The sequence below is a fragment of the Antennarius striatus genome, chromosome 9 (genome assembly GCF_040054535.1).
Source record: "Antennarius striatus isolate MH-2024 chromosome 9, ASM4005453v1, whole genome shotgun sequence".
Taxonomy (NCBI): Eukaryota; Metazoa; Chordata; class Actinopteri; order Lophiiformes; family Antennariidae; genus Antennarius; species Antennarius striatus.
This window is the reverse complement of record NC_090784.1, coordinates 15,750,025-15,770,568: the sequence shown is the minus strand read 5'-3', so window position 1 is coordinate 15,770,568 and position 20,544 is coordinate 15,750,025. Positions and strand designations below refer to the sequence as shown.

Sequence of the window (20,544 nt, the reverse complement as noted above, 5' to 3'; positions counted from 1 at the left end):
ACCATAGTGCACACTCTTGAACAGTTTTCCAAAAATAACTTATCTGGGTTCCGTAAAATGTAACGTACAAAAAGGCATTAGTGCCCACATCCATACTGCCATACCACTCTATTTGTGTTTATTTGAAGGCTATGAATAAAATATGATGAGAGCTGATGTACAACCCTTAAAGCATTCATACATGACTGTTGCTTTAGGTAAAAAGGCCTCCATATCTTTCTACTGTACAGTATGTCCAAGAAAAGTGCAGCACATTCTCTAAAGCGTGTTCAAAATTGTCCTCTTGGGTCAGAAACAGCAGGAGGCTGATTGGTTTGTACTCAAAATGATTGAACAAATGTGTGTTTGTGTGTGTGTGTGTGTGTGTATTTGTGTGTGAGTCTGTGCATGAAAGAGTGTTTGTTTTGTGTATATGCTGACATCCATTTGATTTCAGCGGGGTTCCCTGTGCAAGCTCCACAGAGTGACATGGCTGATAATGGCTGTGCTGCTGTGATTTGTTTCATGAGCCTGGGTGTTTCCCTTTCCTCCTCCATTACAGGGAAACGATCAATGCAGCTGTCAGAAAGAAGGGAATCACCCATCTGTGCTCCGGTGTAACATCCACACAGTTCAGGTAAAACACTGACGCTCTGCTACAGGTAGATAGTTTTACAATCAGGACAGCAGAATCACAGGAAGAAAAGGGTAGAAGATGCTCAAAACAGGAACTGTGAAACTATGCACCCCTTTGTTGGTTTTAAACAGGAAATCATTGTCAGTATGTTTTGTCTTTTTGACGCAATTTTGCTAAAAGAAAGCTTTCATTTGAAAGCAAAAACATTTTTTTAAAACTAATGTCAATTACTTAAAAATATATAAGGTAAAGTCAATGATTGCAAAAACATGGAGTCCCTTCTTGTCAGTATGTAGTTGATGCACCTTGGCTCAAACCACACACTCAGTGTGTGGATATGTCTCAACAAGGCTGGTACATCTGGATAGTGCAATTTTTTTCCAATCTTCCTTGTAAAACAAATCAAGCTCTGTCAAAATGCTTTGGGATTGGGCAAAACCGTCTCTTTTCAAGTCCAGCCACAAATTCTCAATAGGATTTGAGCTTTGGCTTGGCCACTCCAGATCATTCATTTTGTTGTCTTTGAACCTTTTTTGTGTAGCTTGTGCTTGGGTCATTGTCTTGGTGGAAAATAAATCTTCTCCAAAGTGCTACTCTTTCAGACAAAATCAGATTATGCTCCAGGGTTTGCTGATGTTTTTCTGCAGTCATGTTGTCCTCTACCTGTGAAGCATCCCCAGAGCATGATGCTACCACTATCATGCTTCAGAGCAGAGGTGGTGTGTTTGTAGTGATGAGCAGTGCCAAACGTAGCGCCTCGTCTGATGCCCGAAAAGTTCTGACCAAAGATCAAAGAACCTTCTTCCAGCTGACCTTGGTGTCAACCACATGCCTTTGGGCGAACTCCAGGCGAGATTTCATATGAGATTTCACGTGGCTTTCTCTTTACCAGACAGCTTCAACTGGTAAAGATCCCAGGAAGCAGTTGTTATATGTAGTCTGTTCCTTTTGAGTCTCCGAAGCTTTTAACTCCTGCAGTGGTCATAGGTGTGTTGTTACCTCCCCCAAGTTTTCTTCTTCTTGCCTGGTTGCTCTGTGTGTGTGAGGACGGCTGGCTCTAGGCACATTTATACAGGTGCCATACTCATTCGACTTCTCAATGATATGGTTAACTGAAGTCCGCCGAACATCCAGTGAGTCGGAAATCTTTTCGTAGCCATCTCCTGAATTACAATTCTCAACTTTTCTCTTTGCTTGGACTGTTTTGTCTTCAAATTGCAATTGCAATACTGATGGTGCAGCACTGGACCTCCTACACACAGGTGTCCTTTCTGTCTGTCTGTCTGTCTGTCTGTCTGTCTGTCTGTCTGTCTGTCTGTCTGTCTGTCTGTCTGTCTGTCTATATAGATATAGATATATATGAAACTCTGAAACTGCTGGCATCAACTAGCTGTCATTTTAAAGGGGGTGATTATTTATACACTCATTTCCTGGTAATCATTATATACTTCTAATTAACTGACAAGCTGGTAAAAATCTTTGTTTTTTGCTAACTAAAAAAAAAAAAACGTTGACTGTGATTTTATCTACAAAAAGGATGAAACATCCAAGGTGGTCAATACACAAAGAGCAAATGATTTGAAATAGCAGCTCATCTACTAGACATTAACCGGACGACCTGTCCAGACCCACAGGACAATGCAGAACTGCATTATTTGAAAATCAAACAAAACAGTTTGGTCCATGTGTTGAGTATCATCTACTCACCAACAACCACCCACAATTGCATCAATACACAAACACACACCTGGCATACCCTCAGGTACCCCCAGGGCAGTGGTATATTCCATCACAGTTGGTCTTGATATGTTGTCATAGTAACAAAGGCAAGAATTTCTCCTACAGAAACTGATTAGAATAACAACCAACAACAGGGGGTAAAAAAAAAAATCACATCCTGTCCATTGACCTCCACCTTTACCCTGTCAAATCTATCACCTGCACCTTCACTCCTTCACTGATGGTGACAAAAATAAACTGCTCTGAACCCTCTAAAGTGTTTTTCAGATGGAGTGTGTGTGGGGAGTCATACTAAGCGTTTATGTCAAAACTGTGTGTCAGTGTTTGTGTGAAGGAAGCAATCTGGAACAGTAGGCTTGGGACACTCTGTACCCTCCCACTGTTTTTAATTTATTTTTTTTGTCATTGTATGTATGTTGTAGTAAAAGTTGTACACTAAAACAAAAATTGGGTGATTCAGCCAGTAAAATGGGTGTCAGCCTGGGTTTGTCCAAGTAGGACTCTTCACATTTTTACTGGACTTCATAGTAGAGGAAGTAGGTGAGCTGGCAAATAGACAGGTTGGACACCTGGTGTGGATAAAAGAACACACTTGCATGTTTCTGCTCCTTTTGGAGGGAAGCATTGAATGAAAAATATCATTTATGTGACTGCAATAGATGATTCCAAGAAATTCTGCAATGCAGAAATATTATAAAAGGCTAATAATGCACCAGTTTTACAAATCACACAGGTAAACACATTCTGTATGTATTTATCATCATTATTCTCAGGGACTTGTCATTTTGGCAGTTATGTTTTTCAGATTTTTTAAGTGTCCTCACCTGAGTTCAGTGTCATTAATCTGTATCTCTACACTGTTACACGTCCACCTATGGTGGTCTCTGCTTGATGTTTTGGATTCTTTTTTACGAGTCTTGCTCGGGGGATGCCATTGCCCGCCCCTCTCAGCTTCTGAATGGATGGATGTTCTCACAAAGATTATTCAGGAACTATGTAAGTAATGCAAACAGGGCAGGTCACAGGGTCAGCATAGTAGGATTCTGAAATTCACAGGTATGCACTGTTCTCTAGTTACATAAGATATTTAAAAACCTTCACTCCCCCATCTAAGGTGACCTTCAGGTGTTTAGAAGTACACTGACTACTATTACTCATTCTGTTTTCCCCTTTGGCAACATAAAATGTGTCACATTGTGTCCTATGAGATAAGTATTAAGTATTCTTAGGTAACATATCATTATCACATTTAGAGTCCTATTTTTCTTTCCTATACCTTATAAAAAAATCACCAGACAGATAACAGATTACCACCTTTAATTGGAAATAACTTGATATTTACTAAAGCTGAAGAGCAATGTAAAAATGTACAATGTACATTTATAATATTGCAGTTGAAAAGACACAAAATATAAATTTTCATGTGATGGCATTAACAAATATAGATTAATTTAGTTAGTTAGTTAATTAATTAATTGAGCAAGTAACTGACTGACCAACCAGCATAGCAGACGTAAGGTAAACAGTGGAACTAATTTGTGTGTTTAAAATGTGTTTCTTTTTACATTTTTACATTTTACATGTAAGGAAGCAGAAGATGAAGCAGAAAAAGACCAGGATGGCAAAGGAAATAAGAAATGATAAGAGAAGAAAGAGGTGAGAATGACAGATAGAAAGAAATAGACTGAGGGATGAGCACCTGTGAAGCGCAGCAAATAGAGGAGCAGTCGGCAGCTCGAACACCCATATTAACAGATGGGCGGTAGATTGAAATAAACACATGGCCTCAGGGAAGAGGAGACGGACAAGTGGAAAAGAGATGGAAAAGAGTGATAAATAGAAAGAGGGAAACAGCACAGGAGAGATGTAGATAGTGGTACAGATGGAAAAAGAAAGACAGAGTGGGAGGACATGGCACACTGAAAGGTGGGACCTTCATTATGCAAAAAAGGACAGACTGGGGAATAACAACGGACACACACACGCACGCACACACGCACGCACGCACACACACACACACACACACACACACACACACACACACACACACACACACACACTCACACACACACACACACACACAAACCAGTAACATGTTCTTGTTTTCACACCCAAAATACACAGAAGCACAGATGCAGGCTAATTCAGGGAGGATTGCCCAAATTACACAAATGACATAATTTCTCTCACAAATAACGGAATAGTCTCTAATCTGCTGACCTCTGAAAGGGGCGAGGACATCTCTGCTGGAAAGGGAGAGCAAATGGGAGTAGGTAGGGAGGGAGGAAATGCACTGACCATGATTCCTGTGAGCAGACACACTCCTTTGCCACAGTAGGTGTGAGGAACCATGTCTCCATAGCCAATCGACAAGAAAGTGATGGAGATGAGCCACATGGCTCCCAGGAAGTTACTGGTCACATCTTGGGCATCATGATACCTGAAAAGACATACATGTGTGTGTTCAAAGTTTAAAACCAGACAGCAGTAAAGCATGGGAATAAAGCAGAGAACAACAGCACTGGTACACACATTCTATCTGCAAATGGGACTGCATCAAACTTCAGCTGCGCGGTCTTCAATTTCGACTGACTGAATTCTACACATAACTGCAGCTCTCGCTTCTATCATTTCAGCCCTATTGGAAACACTGTTGCCATAGCAACTACACTCAGTGCACATCTGAAAGAATTTTTTTTTTCCAAAAGAAAAAAAAAACTCTATTCAACAGAAAAACGTAAAGTTTCACCTTGAAAATTCGCAATAGATATTTTTGGTCTCTATTTCTCTGAAGGGACAAAGTCTTCACATCTTCCAATTTGCACTATGTGTGAAGCAGTTTAATTCAATTTTATGTTTTCTTCCTTTTGTTAATTGGGTTAAGACAAAAGAGGAAATGCCAATAAACCTGGATGAAGACCAGCAATGGCTTCCCAGCAGCCAGGCAATGAGGCATTTAATTAAGCTTATCACCCAAATGACATTTTCCCATCCATCTGTAATGACCTAGAAGGTATTTAAATACATAAAGAGGATGGTCAATTTTTACTTTCTTTTTTATGGTACAAAATAACTCACAAAATCGATTGCTGACATTATAAATCTTAAAATGCAGTTGACTCGATTTAGAACTCCTCTGTTGGAGTTCCACTGTTCACTTTCACATTATCTGATTATGTAATGTCATTAATTATTTGTCGACCTCTCAATCAAAAGCAGATGTACACACACACACACACACACACACACACACACACACACGCGCACGCACACACACACACACACACACACACACACACACACACACACACACACACACACACACACACACACACACACAGTCTTCTGCCTTGAGGGCAGAAAATAATCATTATCGCATCACACCTGTAAGTGTTTACTTACAAAAAAATAAAATCATTTTCTTTAAAGTGTAGTTATATATATATAATAGCGGCACGGTGTGCGGAGTTTGAATGTATCCCCTTGTCTGCGTGGGTTTTCTCTGGGTTCCTCTCACCTCCAAAAACATGTGTGTGATATTACAAAATGACCGTAGCCATTTTCTTGTAGACAATCTTAATTGTCTTGTCTACAGTCGCTTATCTGCCTTGTGTCATGGGTCTGCTAGAGCCTATCCCAGCCAACTACGGGTGAGAAGCAGGGTATACCCTGAATGACATGCCAGTTCATCTCAGGGTCACACAAAAGACAAGACAAACAAACCATTAACACACTCACACCAGGCTGGAAAACCCAGAGATAACTCTAAACAGAAGGGACTCAAACCCAGAACCTTCTTGCTGTAAGGCAACAGTGCTACCCACTGTGCCACAGTGACATCCTCTATTCTATTCTATTCTATTCTATTCTATTCTATTCTATTCTATTCTATTCTATTCTATTCTATTCTATTCTATTCCGCTGTTATCATATAATCTATCATATAATATCATATCATACCATTATATTTTCAGTGTCTACAATAAATATTAAAGCTTACTGTGTCTAAATCAATTTTTAATCTAACACATTAAAATGTTTATTATGCTGTTAAAAAAGTGTTGCCAAAACTATAGCATTGCAAATTACTGAGAGAAACTGGACAAACGAAGTAACAACTCCATTGTCTGGATCAAATTAAGTTTACAACTGGTGAGAAAGCCTCATAAACTACAGTCTTAAAAAGGATTATATTACACACATGTCCCAGATCATATTTGCTGCCAACTTAATTTTGCTGCTCAATTACTCATCTAATCACAATCCAGTTCTCTGGCTCAACACCCATGTCATATAAAAAAAAACAACCAACAACAAACAGCCAAACAGTTTTCCTGACCTCTCACACACTCGTACAGTCCATGCGGCGATGATCCACAGAGAAATGCTGAAGACCAGCAGCACCGTCCCGGGACAGATAGTCATGAGGGTTTTCATTACAAATCGGGTGTTAAAATGCACCTGCAATACAGAAACAAATTCACACTCAAGGTTGATAGTTGGTGCTCATTTGGTTACGTCTATCTAATGCAGAGTGACCTTTAATGTTAGTCTATCATGTTGCTTCTCTTATGGACACTCTCCATCAACCTACTACCACTGAGGGGCATCTGCACATTAATCACTAAGACTTTCTACGACATCATGTGCTTTAATAAAAGTTTGTCTATTTTTCAATCACTCGTCTTTCCTGACGAAATTTTTTTTTTTTGTTTGACTGTTAGTTTTGTACAGTGTGTAAACCTTGATTTTGTACCTTGTTCCCTACATAGACTTGATGTTTTAGCAATTAGTCTAATGAAAACCCCCTGAGAATCCAAACTGTAATTACAGTCAAGATCAGGGCCCGCCCTCTGACTTGGGTTGAGTTTAAGCAATTAATCCACTTCATCCACTTTGTCATCAGCGTCTGACAGATGGATGTTCTGTCACCAATAGTTGAGTCCTGGAAGTGTTAAGCAGCTGATAAATGAGTTATCATATTTGAGCTGTACTTCAGTAGTAGCTTTACAGCCCCTCCCAGTCACTGTAGCCTGGGGGTCAGAACATTGTTGTCATAGAAAAAAAATCACAAACTTTTCATTTAATCTACTTCTTTCTCTTGTCCTCTCCTCCTAACTGCTGCCGTTAATTCTATTGCACATGAACAGCATTTCTATTTCCCATTTATACTCATGTTTATTATTTTGATTTAGTTTCATTCTAAGTATTACACCAATCATTTACTGTATGGCTTCTTTGCATATCTACGCATTCATATCTATTTCAAAATACTTACAAAATCATTTCATGATTCCGGGTCAAATATATCATAATAGCTACGCATAGCAGTAACATAAAGAGCTGAAGAGCTACAGGACAAACTTGAGATGGTAAAAAAAGATAGTGACCAAAATTGAAAGCGACAGTACAGACACAGATTTAATGCACAATAAAGAGCTCTTGACCTCAACACCTTGACTTATGACTCCCTCGCCTATCGTAAAGCTTTAAACACCACACATGCTTGATTATGTTCAGTACATACACACTCCTGCAAGCACAAAATACCCCTGACCTTATTTAGGGCACCTATACTCCTGGAGGAAGCATCAGTGAAGAGTTTGCTGTGCAGAAGCATGACTCTGGCAATGAGGTAGAGGCGCAGGAACATGGGCACACTTAAGACCATATCCAGATCTGCCTCCACTTGCGATGGTGTATATGAGAAAGCCAGCCGCGCCCGCCACTGAAACTTAAAGTCCCCGGGCACTGGATGCACTGCAGACACCAGCAGCTCCAGAGCGATTAGAAGAACCCTCTCCATTGTCATGGCAATGCGCCAGTCGTCCGCCCCATTGTCGATGACGAACAACTGCAGGGAAAAGGGCACATACAAGGAGTTAAACAAGGGTTGGAGTTACACTCGTTTTAAAGTACGAACTTTTCTTCATGATCTTCTGCTGGTAGGGTCCAGTCTACTCTTCAGCACAGTTGCTTGATTTGATGATTAAAGACACCAGCAGTAATTTAGAGGAAACGACACTTCATCGAATCATAAATCTATTCGGTCTCCCTTTATTTCAGTTTGGATCACTTTCAAACAACCTGAGTCTCTTTCTAAAATTAAATCCAAAAATGCCTTGTTATCTCAAGTGGCCACTTTTGAGCAAAACAGATTCCTAACAATTATAATAAAACAGTTTTTCTTTAAAAAAAAAAAAAGAGCTTCAGCTTAACAATGGCAACAAAGGCAAGTACAGTTTTCTGCCCCTGCATTTTGTTGTTTTGTGTCCATAATTGTTATAGTTACTCCGGATATTGTCACCAAAGTCATTGTTTTAGGGAAGTGGTAAGAGCAAGTTATATCCTAGGGCCACTCCTACAGATGGTACTGACAGGAGTTGGGGTGGGGGGTGGGGTGAGACTGGGGTCTTGGCAATGATATGATGAGGATAATGAGATAGGGCTAATATGAGAAAAGGGTGGTGGAAATGAAAGGATAAAGATAGGTACAAGAACAAATCAGGTACATTACAGGAGGACACTGCAAAAATCTTTTTAAACCATGAAGTCATGTCTTCTTCAAACAAAGGATTTCCAGTGTGTGGTCAAAACGTCGCTGTAAGGAATGTGTTTCAACAACGTTATGAAAATGCATGTCCTTAAATAAAACAATACAAGTAGCAAAGGAAAGATTATGTCCTTGACTTCCACCAAGAAAAAATAGTTTTCCTATTCTTCTAAGCATTGTAGGAATTATTGGAGTTAGAAGCTAAACGTTGTAATTATCCCATCTTGTAATGGCAAATAATTCTGAAAGTAGATGAACACCATGAAAATTGAATGGATGTTCCTTTGGCAAAAGTCTTGAAAAACATCTCATCCAAACCTGTTCATAACTTTTTGTTATTCTAACTAGATGACAGACAAACAAACAGGAACCATCGTGACCTCATTGGCAAAAGTAAAGAGGCAATACAACCTAAATAGGTCGGGGCACAATGAGAGAAACGAGGAAATCCCTGCTGTAACTCAGCAGTGTTTAACAGACACTTCACTGCCTTCAGAAACAGTGAGAGCCAACATCGCTCTCTACCACATGATTCATCTCAAGGGCTTTCAGCCCACACAAATATTTATTTAGGAAGAAAATTACAGTAACAGGTCAAGCATGGGAACAACTGGGCACGACAATCAGCGAGTCCATGTCACAGCCAACTGGTCAGAGCGACGGAGGAGGGCTGAGGACCTGCTGTTTGCTCAGCCAGCTATGGATACAAGCAAGCTACACATTTGATTTCCATCTATATGTAGCACAGCAGGATGCTCATGTTTCCTTCAGTTGTGATATGTTTGCGTACATGGACCAACATGTGTACCCACATATACGACCTGCACAAAAGGTCTGAGTTGTTTCAGCTATCGTTTGAACCAGGGGTCAAACGCAGGCGGTCTTTAATGATTTTGGTAAGTGTGTGCATGTGCAAATGTGAGTGTGTACTGTACTTCAGTGTATTTGTGTATGCCTAAGTGAGTTTGAGAAAGAGTGTGCAGACCTAGTCTCGTCATGGTGACTGTTGCCAGGGAAACAACATCAAAGAGCAGCCAAGCTTAATTAGGATCCCCAGTGAGCAAGAGAGAGAGAGAGTGAGTGAGAGAGAGGCAGAGATAGAGAGAAAAAGAGAGAGAGAAAAAGAGGGAGAGAGGGAGGAGACAGAGATGAGAGCGGGAGGAAGAAATAGTAAAAAATGACAAAAACACGAGTGATGGGAGAAGAAAGAATGTGAGATACAAGAAAATGCAAAGGCAAAGAAGTGTGTGACATCTGAATGACGAGGTAGAGCAAGGGAAGCAAAAGTTATTTTACAATTATGTTCTCTGCAGAGACTTTTGTGCGTGCGTGTGTGTGTATGTGTGTGTGTGTGTGTGTGTGTGTGTGTGCGCGCGCGCGCATGTGTGTACATGCTAATATTATAGGAACAAAAATCAAGTTGCAGTCATATTTTGGGGACTTTCTTGGGCAAAAGCTGGTCCCTTTGAGATAAAACTCTTTGGGGTCCAGAGTTGATATTGCAGCAAAAGTTGGGGTTTAGAACCGGAGTTTCAAATGAAGGAATGATGTCGACAGAATCCTGCTAGCTGACAAACTAAGTTTTATGTCAGAACGGACATCAACTCTTCAGTCTTGTTCTTTCTCTCTCTCTCTGAATGACATCTTTCCATCAAATCAAAACAGAAGTGATGCCATTTCTTGCCACTGGAGGAAGTGAGAGGTTCTCTCTTCCCCTTCCCTCCATCATCCCCTCCTGTCCTGTCCTCCCTCGTGCTCCTGCTGTCAGTCTTTTCCTTGCTAAATCGCCAAAAGGAAGGGATAAATAATTAAATTCCATTAGCAAAGTAATCTGTCAATGGGAGTGAGTGAGTGTCACTGCCCCTACATGACCATGACAGAGGGACAGGATGGGGGTTTGGAGGAGGAGAGGTGTCTGCATGATTGAGTTAACAAAATTGTCGACTCTATCAGGAGAGAAAAGGGGAGGAAGGTCAGACAACACCAAAAGCTAAATAACACTGGACATAAAAAAACAAGCCCATCGGGAAAAATAAACAAGATTATGAAAAAACTGTCCTATGTTTTTCCTTCATTTTAACATAACATGGCATCACAGGGCAGGGGGCAAGGGACAAAGAAAGGAAACAGAAAGCAGAGAGGACATAAGCAGGGCAAGTAAGATAGAAAAAAAATAGTAAAATGGCCGATGGGAGGGAAGGAGAAAGAAAGAGAGAAATGTAGTGGTAGCATTAGTAGTAGTAGTAATAATAATAATAATAATAATAATAATAATAATAATAATAATAATAATAATAATAATAATAATAATAATAATAATAATAATAATAATAATAATAATAATAATAATAATAATAATAATAACAAGGCAGTCAGAGACTGCAACATCCTGCAACACCCCTGAATTAAAATTTTTACCCTGACCTACGTTCATAGGTCAGGGTCATTCAATAAAGACCCACGATCCATCATGTAACTGGTGCATTCTATTTGTCATGAGGTTTCAGAGATGTGTACCTAAAAATGTATAAAAGTGAAAATAAGGTCAAGGTTGTGATTAATAAGGTCAAGGTTACGTGGCATACAAAAGTGCTTTAAACAGTCGATAAGAATGTGGGAAAAGATAATACAGATAGAAAGTGGTTTAATATCACTATGGAGAGGGTCATAAATGTTTAAATTACCGTAAATAATAAGATAAATAGTTTGTCGCTCTATCGCGGAATTCATTAACTGCGTGTGGTTCCTGGAACGCATTAACTGCAAGAAACAGAAATGAGGGCGCACTGTACAGAACTTATCCAAAAAAAAGCACAATGTGCTTCACAGAAGAAAAATACAAACATAAACTGAACACTTTATTGAAATTAATTAATTGATAAAATTAAATCAGAAATATTGAAGAACATTGCCGCGCATTAAAAATTTAACTCAGGTAAAACCAGAACGCGCTTTCTGAAAAACAAACAAACAAAAAAACCCCGAAAACATTACTACTGTTAATCTCCACAAGCAGATCATTCCAGAGCTTTGGGGTCCTGATAAAGAAAGCTTTGTTGACTATAGTTTTGAATGTGAACCAAGGGCCTCCTTTTTAGTGTTTTTTAAAGCCCTAGCAGATAAGGTGTTCAGATGTTCAGTCTGAGAAGACAAGCCCCACTGCTACATCCATCCATCCATCCTTGACTTGACCCCTTCCAGTTCCTGTGGCCATAATACTTTTGTAGTTGAGTTAGGTCCCAGATGTTTCTCATCATAGAACCAGATGCAGTGCTGGCCAGACGAGAGCAACTGAGATAGCCAGGAACAATTCTGCACACATTAATGCACGGCCCTGTCAAATGCAGAATACACTGAAGAAAAGGTAGATGAGGGCAGAATGGCCTCATGTCAACAATTCCCACTGGAGGGAAAAAGATATAATTTCAGTCTGGGATGGAGAAGGACCTAATCAACGAAACAGTAACAGAATGAACACTGAAAAATTGTGGCTGCCTGCTTTCAGGCACAGAGTCACACCTCTGGGAAATGTCTGGGTCCTAAAGCGTGGAAATCCCTGAAATCGGCAGAAAATAACTCGGGCGAGCCAAAGACACACACGCACGCAAACGTGTGCATGCACGCACGCACGCACACACACACACACACGAAAAGACAATATGAGAAAATGCAGAGAAGATAACACTCAACTTTAATTGCAGCTCTGAGGGAAGACCCCAGTGGCTGTTTCTACATAGCAGAGAGGGAAGGAGACAGGGCACCATGGAAGTAAAGATAATATGCTGGTAGGTGTAAAGGATGAGAAAAGGTTCATGGCATGTGAATTCTATTCTGCAACTTAAAAGAATTAAAGTGGCAATGAGGAAATAGGAATTTCGAGACAATAGTGGATCAAATTCTTCTTCATGTCCTTGTTTAAGGAGGATGCTGTGGTTTACTTCATTCCTGTTTGCTCTTCCAACATTGTTCTCAAAGCAGGTGTATGTAATATAGAATTAGCAGAATATGACATCATGATATGATTGTATTAGACAGTTTTTGGGAGGACTAGTGCACAATTTATTGTTTTAATGCCATTTGCCAAGATTTGAGTGGCTGTTAGTGCCAATCTGGTGTCTTCCTGATCAATGACCTGCTTCTAAAATCCCCTGAAATTAACTTAACAACATAGTTCACTGATGCTCAAAGTGCGCTAATGGAGTGGAGCGAGAACTCTTTCTCACACACTTTTTGACTGATTTCAGCAATTCACTTTTTGTCTCCTGTGTCTAAATATCTTAAAAAGTTTATGAGCTTCAATGACTGTGTTCATCTTAATGTTCAGTTTTCTTGTTGCTGGGTATGGGTATAGAGGAGGAAAAGAAACAAGCCCTCCAGTGAGTGAGCTAAACCATTCAATAGAGCAAGTATGGAAAATACATGAACGTTAATATGTTGACTACCTTGAATATGACATGAAACATGTGACAAATGAGGTTTGACTTGGTTCAATTTGCAGGTATTTCGTTTTCTAACCAGACATTTATTTTATGTTGTTCCTTCTTAGTCTTTCTTCTTATGTTCTATTACCATTTGGAAACTGATGGTCATATAGTAGCTGCATTTTCTGATTCATCATTTATCCCGCTAATGATATTCCAAATCAGACTCCATTATTCATGGCCAGTCTCAATGAATGGGTATAATCTTTACTCAAATTAATGATGTATGGCTGTACAGATTGTACAGTAAATCACTGAATTCTCAGAATGTCTCCTGACTTCAAGGCCAAGATAACAATCTCAGCTCAATATATAATTATATCTGCACAGCAGTAGTATTTACCTATTGAAATACATAGTTTCACAGAACTAAATACTACGGGCAATTTGGAACGGCCAATTAACGGCGCATGCTTTTGGAGGTGGAAGGAAGCCGGAGAACCCGGAGAGAACCCACGCAGACACGGGGAGAGCATGCGAACTCCACACAGAGCGGGACTCCAACCCGGGTCCGCCGTGTTGAGAAGCAAAACATTTTCTTTTCCATCATTTTTGCTTGTAAGAAAATTATTAAATAGATTCCAGAACAAATTTAGTCCAACCGGCTGTAAAATTATAGTTTCTATACCAGTGTGACACCATTCAAGTCAATTTAATACTGATTGTAACTGTTTTTCAGTAGGTGGTTTTAAAGCAATGGAAAAAATGAAAATGAAAGAAAGTGATAACAAAAACACTTAAAAGCGCACAAAGACATATATAGAGATGATTATTTTAAATGTGATAAGAAAAAATCCAAAACTGACAAATTATTTACAATAAATACTTGACAATATCATTGACTGAGCATTGGGTAACTTACATCATTTTGTTGTGAATAGGGCCACAGTGTGAAGATTGTGCTTCTGTTTCTCTCAGGTATTTCATTGTCACATAGATTAGTACTTCTGAATGATTGCTAAAAAAAGCTACATTTATACTTTGTCTTTTCAGGTGAATTGACAGATTTGACCTCATTCATTCAAAAGAGGGTTCAAACTTGTACGTCCTGTGTGCAGGTTACAACAATTTCACCAAGAGTGGAATTTATGACAACAGCTACAGACTATGCAATAATGATTGAAATAATGATCTATCATGGCAGTGTCCTTGAAATCCCTGGTATTTCCCTGTGTTTTTCCTTTCCTTGTGTTCCCAGTTGGTCTTCATACCTTAACAAGACCACCATTGTACCTCTGCAGTAAACATCTCAAGTCAAATCAATTTATTGATTCATTTCTTGTGATTCCTTTAATCAACCTTCCTGCTGTCTCTGTCAGCTGTTGTCATCGTTTGTTACTCATGAGTCATGACCAACCACCTTTCATCATCATCATCATGCCATTCCTTCTGCCTCTGGATCACATTCATTTCAATGCTCACTGGTTAATTCCAGAACTTTTCTATGATCAGTGATCAATACACTCACCTGCGTCTTGATCACTGGTCTCACTTGTGGCTAAAACGGAACAATCCAGTCAACATGCATCCAGCAGACACAGATGATCAGACCAAACTCTGGGTGAGTTTTACTATGTCCTTGCTTTCCAAGGTGCCTTCAGGGTCCATAGTGATCAGAAGCTCTCAGGAGTTGTAGAGATCCCCTGTGACCTATTACTTAAAAAACTGTTGGGTATATCACCTTGTCTTCTCGTAGTGTGCAGCTTCCTCCAACTTACTACCCCTCCCTCTTGAGCCTCGTCGCCTTCTTGCACTACAGAGCCCCAAATTCATCTCCTAGGTTACTTAGCAGGAATGATTTCACTGAGGATATTTATAAGAGGCCTTAGTGATCAGGAGAGGAGAAGGTAGAGATAGCAGTTATGAGCACAGTGACTAGTCTTCAGCCTCCTTTAAGCACTTCCTGCTCCTACTATGTATTTCTTATGAGGAAAGCAAAGCAACGTCCAGATGACATTTTAATTGTTTGAAGTAAAACAATGAGGTTCACCAGTGACTAAATCCCCATCTCTGAGTTACAAAACCTGAATGAAAGTGGAAACCTGAATTCTGCCTGATTAAAAAGACCTTACCCTTGCCTGACTGGAGGGGGCAGAGTTCCCTGGATATAAATATATTAATTCAAGCTAGGCTCAAAATAAACCCCCCTGAACCTCAATGCTCTTAAAGGTGAGCTCCTTGCCCATTTTCCCTCACCACAGCAATTTGTTGCAAATCTTCCTATCCAGCAACCATTGTGACTATATTCAGTTTCGCATCATCTCACGCTCTTACAGTCTCAGGTCACCCGTGGATTATTAAACTGAATCATCATTTTTGATTGCCTAGCTAGAGCCCATTTACCCATCCATTCTGCCCTCTAGCTGCTCATTCACAAGTGAAGAGCAGCTTGACTTCATTTGGGAAACTAGACGTTTCCCTTCAATATGAGGATCTTTAAGTTTTCAGTATTAAAACAAAATAAACTTCCTTTTGGTGTGTCCTGTTACAAGTCACCACAGCGTGACATCTTTCTTCCATTTTAGATGAACACTCATACTTGTTTGGCAAAGTTTTTTACATCGGATGCCCTTCTTGCTGCAAGTCTCTGCAATTATTCGGGCTTAGGACCGGCCTACAGTTGACACTGGATTGTACCCCATAGGGCTGCAGATGTGGTGATTGAATCGTGGTCAGCACACATATAAAGCATGCGCTCTACCACTGAGCTACATCCCAACCTATTCAGTTAACGGTGTGACCTCTTTCTCCTTTATGACTGCTCAAATGATCTCCTCCCTTGAATTTTACCTGCATATAAGAACTGGACCCAAACAGAAAAACAGGAGAGAAAATCCATTCATGAACTTCTAGTATTGGTATTTCCCATTTGTCTTCCTCTGCTGCTCCAGGGTTCTCATTTATGTTAAAGAAAGGTCACTCCCTTAATCACTGCACATATTGAGGAAAGAGATTTCATTTCCATCAAAAATAAAACCCTTGCCCCACATTACTGCAACCTTTGAATCCACCCATAATCCAACCACCAACCACACAACTTCTGTAAATTACATTTAAGGAAGTCTTACCACGTGCTTCGATTATGTGAGGGAGACTTCTCACTTTGAGTATCTTGACTACTGTGCTGTCTTCATGACCCTTTTTGATTTTGAGCAACATCTTCTGAATTGAGTATCCATCTGAATATGAAATCCTGTTTTTTTTCCTCTCAACTTCACATATCAGCTGCGTACTAAATCCACCAATCAGGACGCAGCGTGACTACATCCACCAATCAGAACGCAGCCCGACAAGATCCACCAATTAGAATACAGCTAAACTAGATTCCACCAATCACAACGTGCCAAAACTAAATCCACCATTCAGAACGAGGCAAAACTAAATCCACCAATAAGGATGCAGCTAAACTAGATCCACCAATCAGAATGCAGCTAAACTAGATCCACCAATCAGAACGTGGCAAAACAAATCCACCAATCAGGACGCAGCTAACTAGATTCACCAATCACAACGCAGCTAAACTAGATCCACCAATCAGGACACAGCTAAACTAGATCCACCAATCAGAACGTGGCAAAACTAAATCCACCAATCAGGAAAATAGATCCGCCAATCAGAACGCAGTTGAACTAAATCCAAAAAACAGTACGCAGTGCGACTAGATATTTTGTGTCCATATATTAATAGTCTCATCAAATAAAAAAATGAGGGTCCATTTCTAATTTTAACAACAACTGTTGCAACTATGGTGTTCCTAAAGAGCCTAATCACTTAAATAATTACAATTTTTCTTTGAAAAATATTCAAAATGGTTTAAATTGTGTTAAATATTTTGTTTTCTGTGTTTACTTATTCTGAGACTAATTGAATAGTCTTTAAAATATCTATTCACACACAAGGTAAATTAGTACTGAGGAAAATCCCATTGCATAAGTAACAGAATGGTTTTTCAAGTTTAGAATTTTCACTGATTTGATAGGCCAAAAACAGGACTGCTAACTTACCTTAGTCAGTGTGACTGTGACCTCACAGTCTGGCAGGATTTAAGTCGTGAATCTGTGGTTGCTACCCTTACGGTAGCAACCACAGAAGGCTTTAGTTAGTGAGAACTGAAGTGGCTTCTTGGATGAGAGGTGAAATATCTTTAAACCCTTAACAGAAGTCTGCCGGTTTCAGATTCAACCTTCAAGGTTGATGTGATATAGTTTCACTTTTGTTGGCATAAAAACCTGACAGTGTTACAGACAGTAATACTATTTCAGATAAATTTGAAAAAATAATAAAAAATAGTGATGAGTTGTGATTTTAAATTGTAAGTGCTGTAATTTTTTTGCTCTAGATTCTCCTGTTATTCTAAAATAAACACTGAATTGAATTTAGAAGTGAGTATTAATGCAGTGGAAATAGGATTCAGAGATGCGATGAAGAACATCAAGTTCACCCAGAAAAAAGTAAAAAATGTATTTCCACAGTCATAATAACCTTTGCCAAGTATGAATCATTTACATATGCATGTACAGTATATACTATATAAGGCCCAGGTCATGAATAGTAGAATACCCTTTTAACAGTTGAAATGATACCAGAGTGTTTCAAAATGAAATGTCAGAACTTTTACCCCAAGCAGAGCCGGCAGTGCCTGAAATACATTCAGGCAAATGTTGGGATTTTATTCACTGCAGCGCAGCAGTGCTGAAAATACCAGTTATTAAACACTAACAAGCACCTGAACAACCACTTGATAAGGTTTGAGTCATTATTCAAATAAAGAAGGAGTAATGATGCCCACCGAGGTAAGAAGGGAACAAAAAAAGAACATCTTTAAAGGTGCTTCAGTTTTTTGTTTTTTTTTAAATACATTTTTTGTGGTTTTCGTTTTCATTTGTATAGTGATGGGAAAATGATCACTGATAGTGAGCTGGTCTTAAAGTGACAATCAAATCACATTCCATTAAAGCAATATCTACCTTCAAAGAGGATTCTTGGCAGTTTCTTTGGATAAAGGTGTTTTGAACCACTGAGAGAACATCACACTATCGCCATCACATTAAAATGTTGGAACATTTGGGGATGTTAACACCAAATATGTCTTGGTAAACGTATTTAAAGTGACAATGTGATTATCTATTTAATGTAAATAAAGGAACAAAACTATAAATCATTGTTCAGATGTTATTTTGTTTTGTCTAAAAAAGAATTTAGAGTACTTGTGTTGTTTTCCATATGTTGGTGTATTTAAATTAGCGTCAGCTGCCCTTTTCTAATATGTAATGCTGGAATGACGCCTCAGAAACCTTTAAACCAGAGGCACACTCTGACAGGACCATGTCAGCTACAATGTGCTTCAATTTGCATTCTACAGAAAACCACCATTATTTCAACAGCATGAAACTGAAGAAGAAAATTCTGAATAATTTCAATGCAGGAAGTAATTTAAGGGCAAATTTTTATATCTGTTGACAATGGAACTACAGTACATGATTATTTTACTATATATGTTGCTGACAAGTGGTTTGGGAAATTATTAGCCATATTAAAAGAGACAGTATTGACATAGAAAAAGGAGGAAAAGGAGATCAACATTTACAGAAGGAAAGACATCAAGAACGAAAAATCAGGGTCAAGAAAACAATGTGTTTACGTTTGTAGAGTGACAGAAATGCAGGCAAGAGATAGAGAAGGAGAAGGGTAAATGTGCAAAATGTTGAAACAAGGGAGACGAGGCAGGAAGAATGGATGTGAAACAACAATAAAATTGAATTGAAGCCCAACGGAGGAGGAAGGAGACAGGTTTAATCTGATAAGCAAGAAGAGAAAGAAGGAAAGAGGAAGAAAAAGGGAAGAACACGTGGATGGAAGCACTGTGTGAAAAACAACATGAAGGAGAGAGAAATGGAAATCAAAGTGTCTGAGGTGGTATAAATGCCAGCTAAACCTGATAACAACATGTTCTCTAGTGATTCTCTCTCTCTCTCTCTCTCTCTCTCTCTCTCTCTCTCTCTCTCTCTCTCTCTCCCTCCCTCCCTCCCTCCCTCCCTCCCTCCCTCCCTCTAAGATATCCTCTGCTTTCCTATACATAAGCAAACAAGGTTTGGCACCAGCGGCTTAGGCCCCGTCCACACAATGATGGATTTTTTTAAAAAGGGAACTTTTTAAAAACGCATCGAAAACGGTTCGCGTCCACACGACAGCATTTTTAAAAAAAATCTCCGTCCACACGTAAACGCAGCAGTGCGTTTTCAAAGACGGCTATAAGCATGCCAAACCATGTGGTGGCAGTATTGAGTCAAATTTTATCCAATAGGAATCCTCCGTGTTTTGTTGTCACAACACAAGGGCCCATAAATATGACGTCACAGCGGTTTCCATCGCAGGCAAGACGTCAGCGTTTTTTAAAGTCGCGGATAGGCCGTCCACACAACAACGCAGACCCAGCGTTTTTATAAAAATCCACCTCGGCCAGCGTTTTAAAAAAGTTGCATTTTCGTTCCGGATATCTGCGTTGTCGTGTGGACGGAAGGCGTAAACGCAACAGAAAAGTTGCGTTTTCAAAAAATCCGTCATCGTGTGGACGGGGCCTACAATAAAATGAATATACATGTAATGAAATATATGCTTGGGCTAAGGCATACCATAAATATGTGAAAGCAGTTGTTCACGCTCCCTGAAACGATAAACACAGTCTCTGCACTCAACTATTTATATAAAATTGTTTTTACTTTTCACCTCTGCCTCTTCTTTCCTGCTGCTGGGGGCATTTCTCACAAGATACAGTAGAAAGTAGCCTGTTAGTAAGCAAATGCTGCTCTCCACCAGTTTATGATAAATTATCCTTCATTAATCCCTGCAGGGTGGAATGTTCTCTGCATTTAACCCATCCTCAGGATAAGGAGCATCAGGCAGACACTGTGTGGCACCCAGGGAGTTCAGTTCTAAGCCACTGCTTTGGTCAAGGGACAAGCGCCCAGGGCTTTCTTGTTTGGAGGTGAATCATAGAGCGCCGTTCCCCCACATGACTAAATGCCCAGCTGCCCCTCATATGTGTGTGCATGTATTACTGGAGGTAACATGCAAAAAACAAAATGCAGATATTACCCAAACAATCATCTCTGGTACATCATGTGACATTTCAAAATACTCTCTTGTTTTGCCAA

At 39.5% G+C, this 20,544-nt stretch overlaps 1 protein-coding gene across 1 annotated transcript in view; it reads right to left on the bottom strand.

Moving 5' to 3' along the window:
* Positions 1-20,544, bottom strand: part of kcnn3 (potassium intermediate/small conductance calcium-activated channel, subfamily N, member 3) — a 46,740-nt gene that overhangs the window by 10,477 nt on the left and 15,719 nt on the right. The window contains exons 4-6 of the mRNA XM_068323711.1: positions 7,914-8,210; positions 6,696-6,817; positions 4,655-4,796 (exon numbers count right to left, since the gene is read on the bottom strand). Coding sequence (XP_068179812.1) covers positions 4,655-4,796; positions 6,696-6,817; positions 7,914-8,210 — 561 coding nt within the window. The remainder of the gene's footprint in view (positions 1-4,654; positions 4,797-6,695; positions 6,818-7,913; positions 8,211-20,544) is intronic.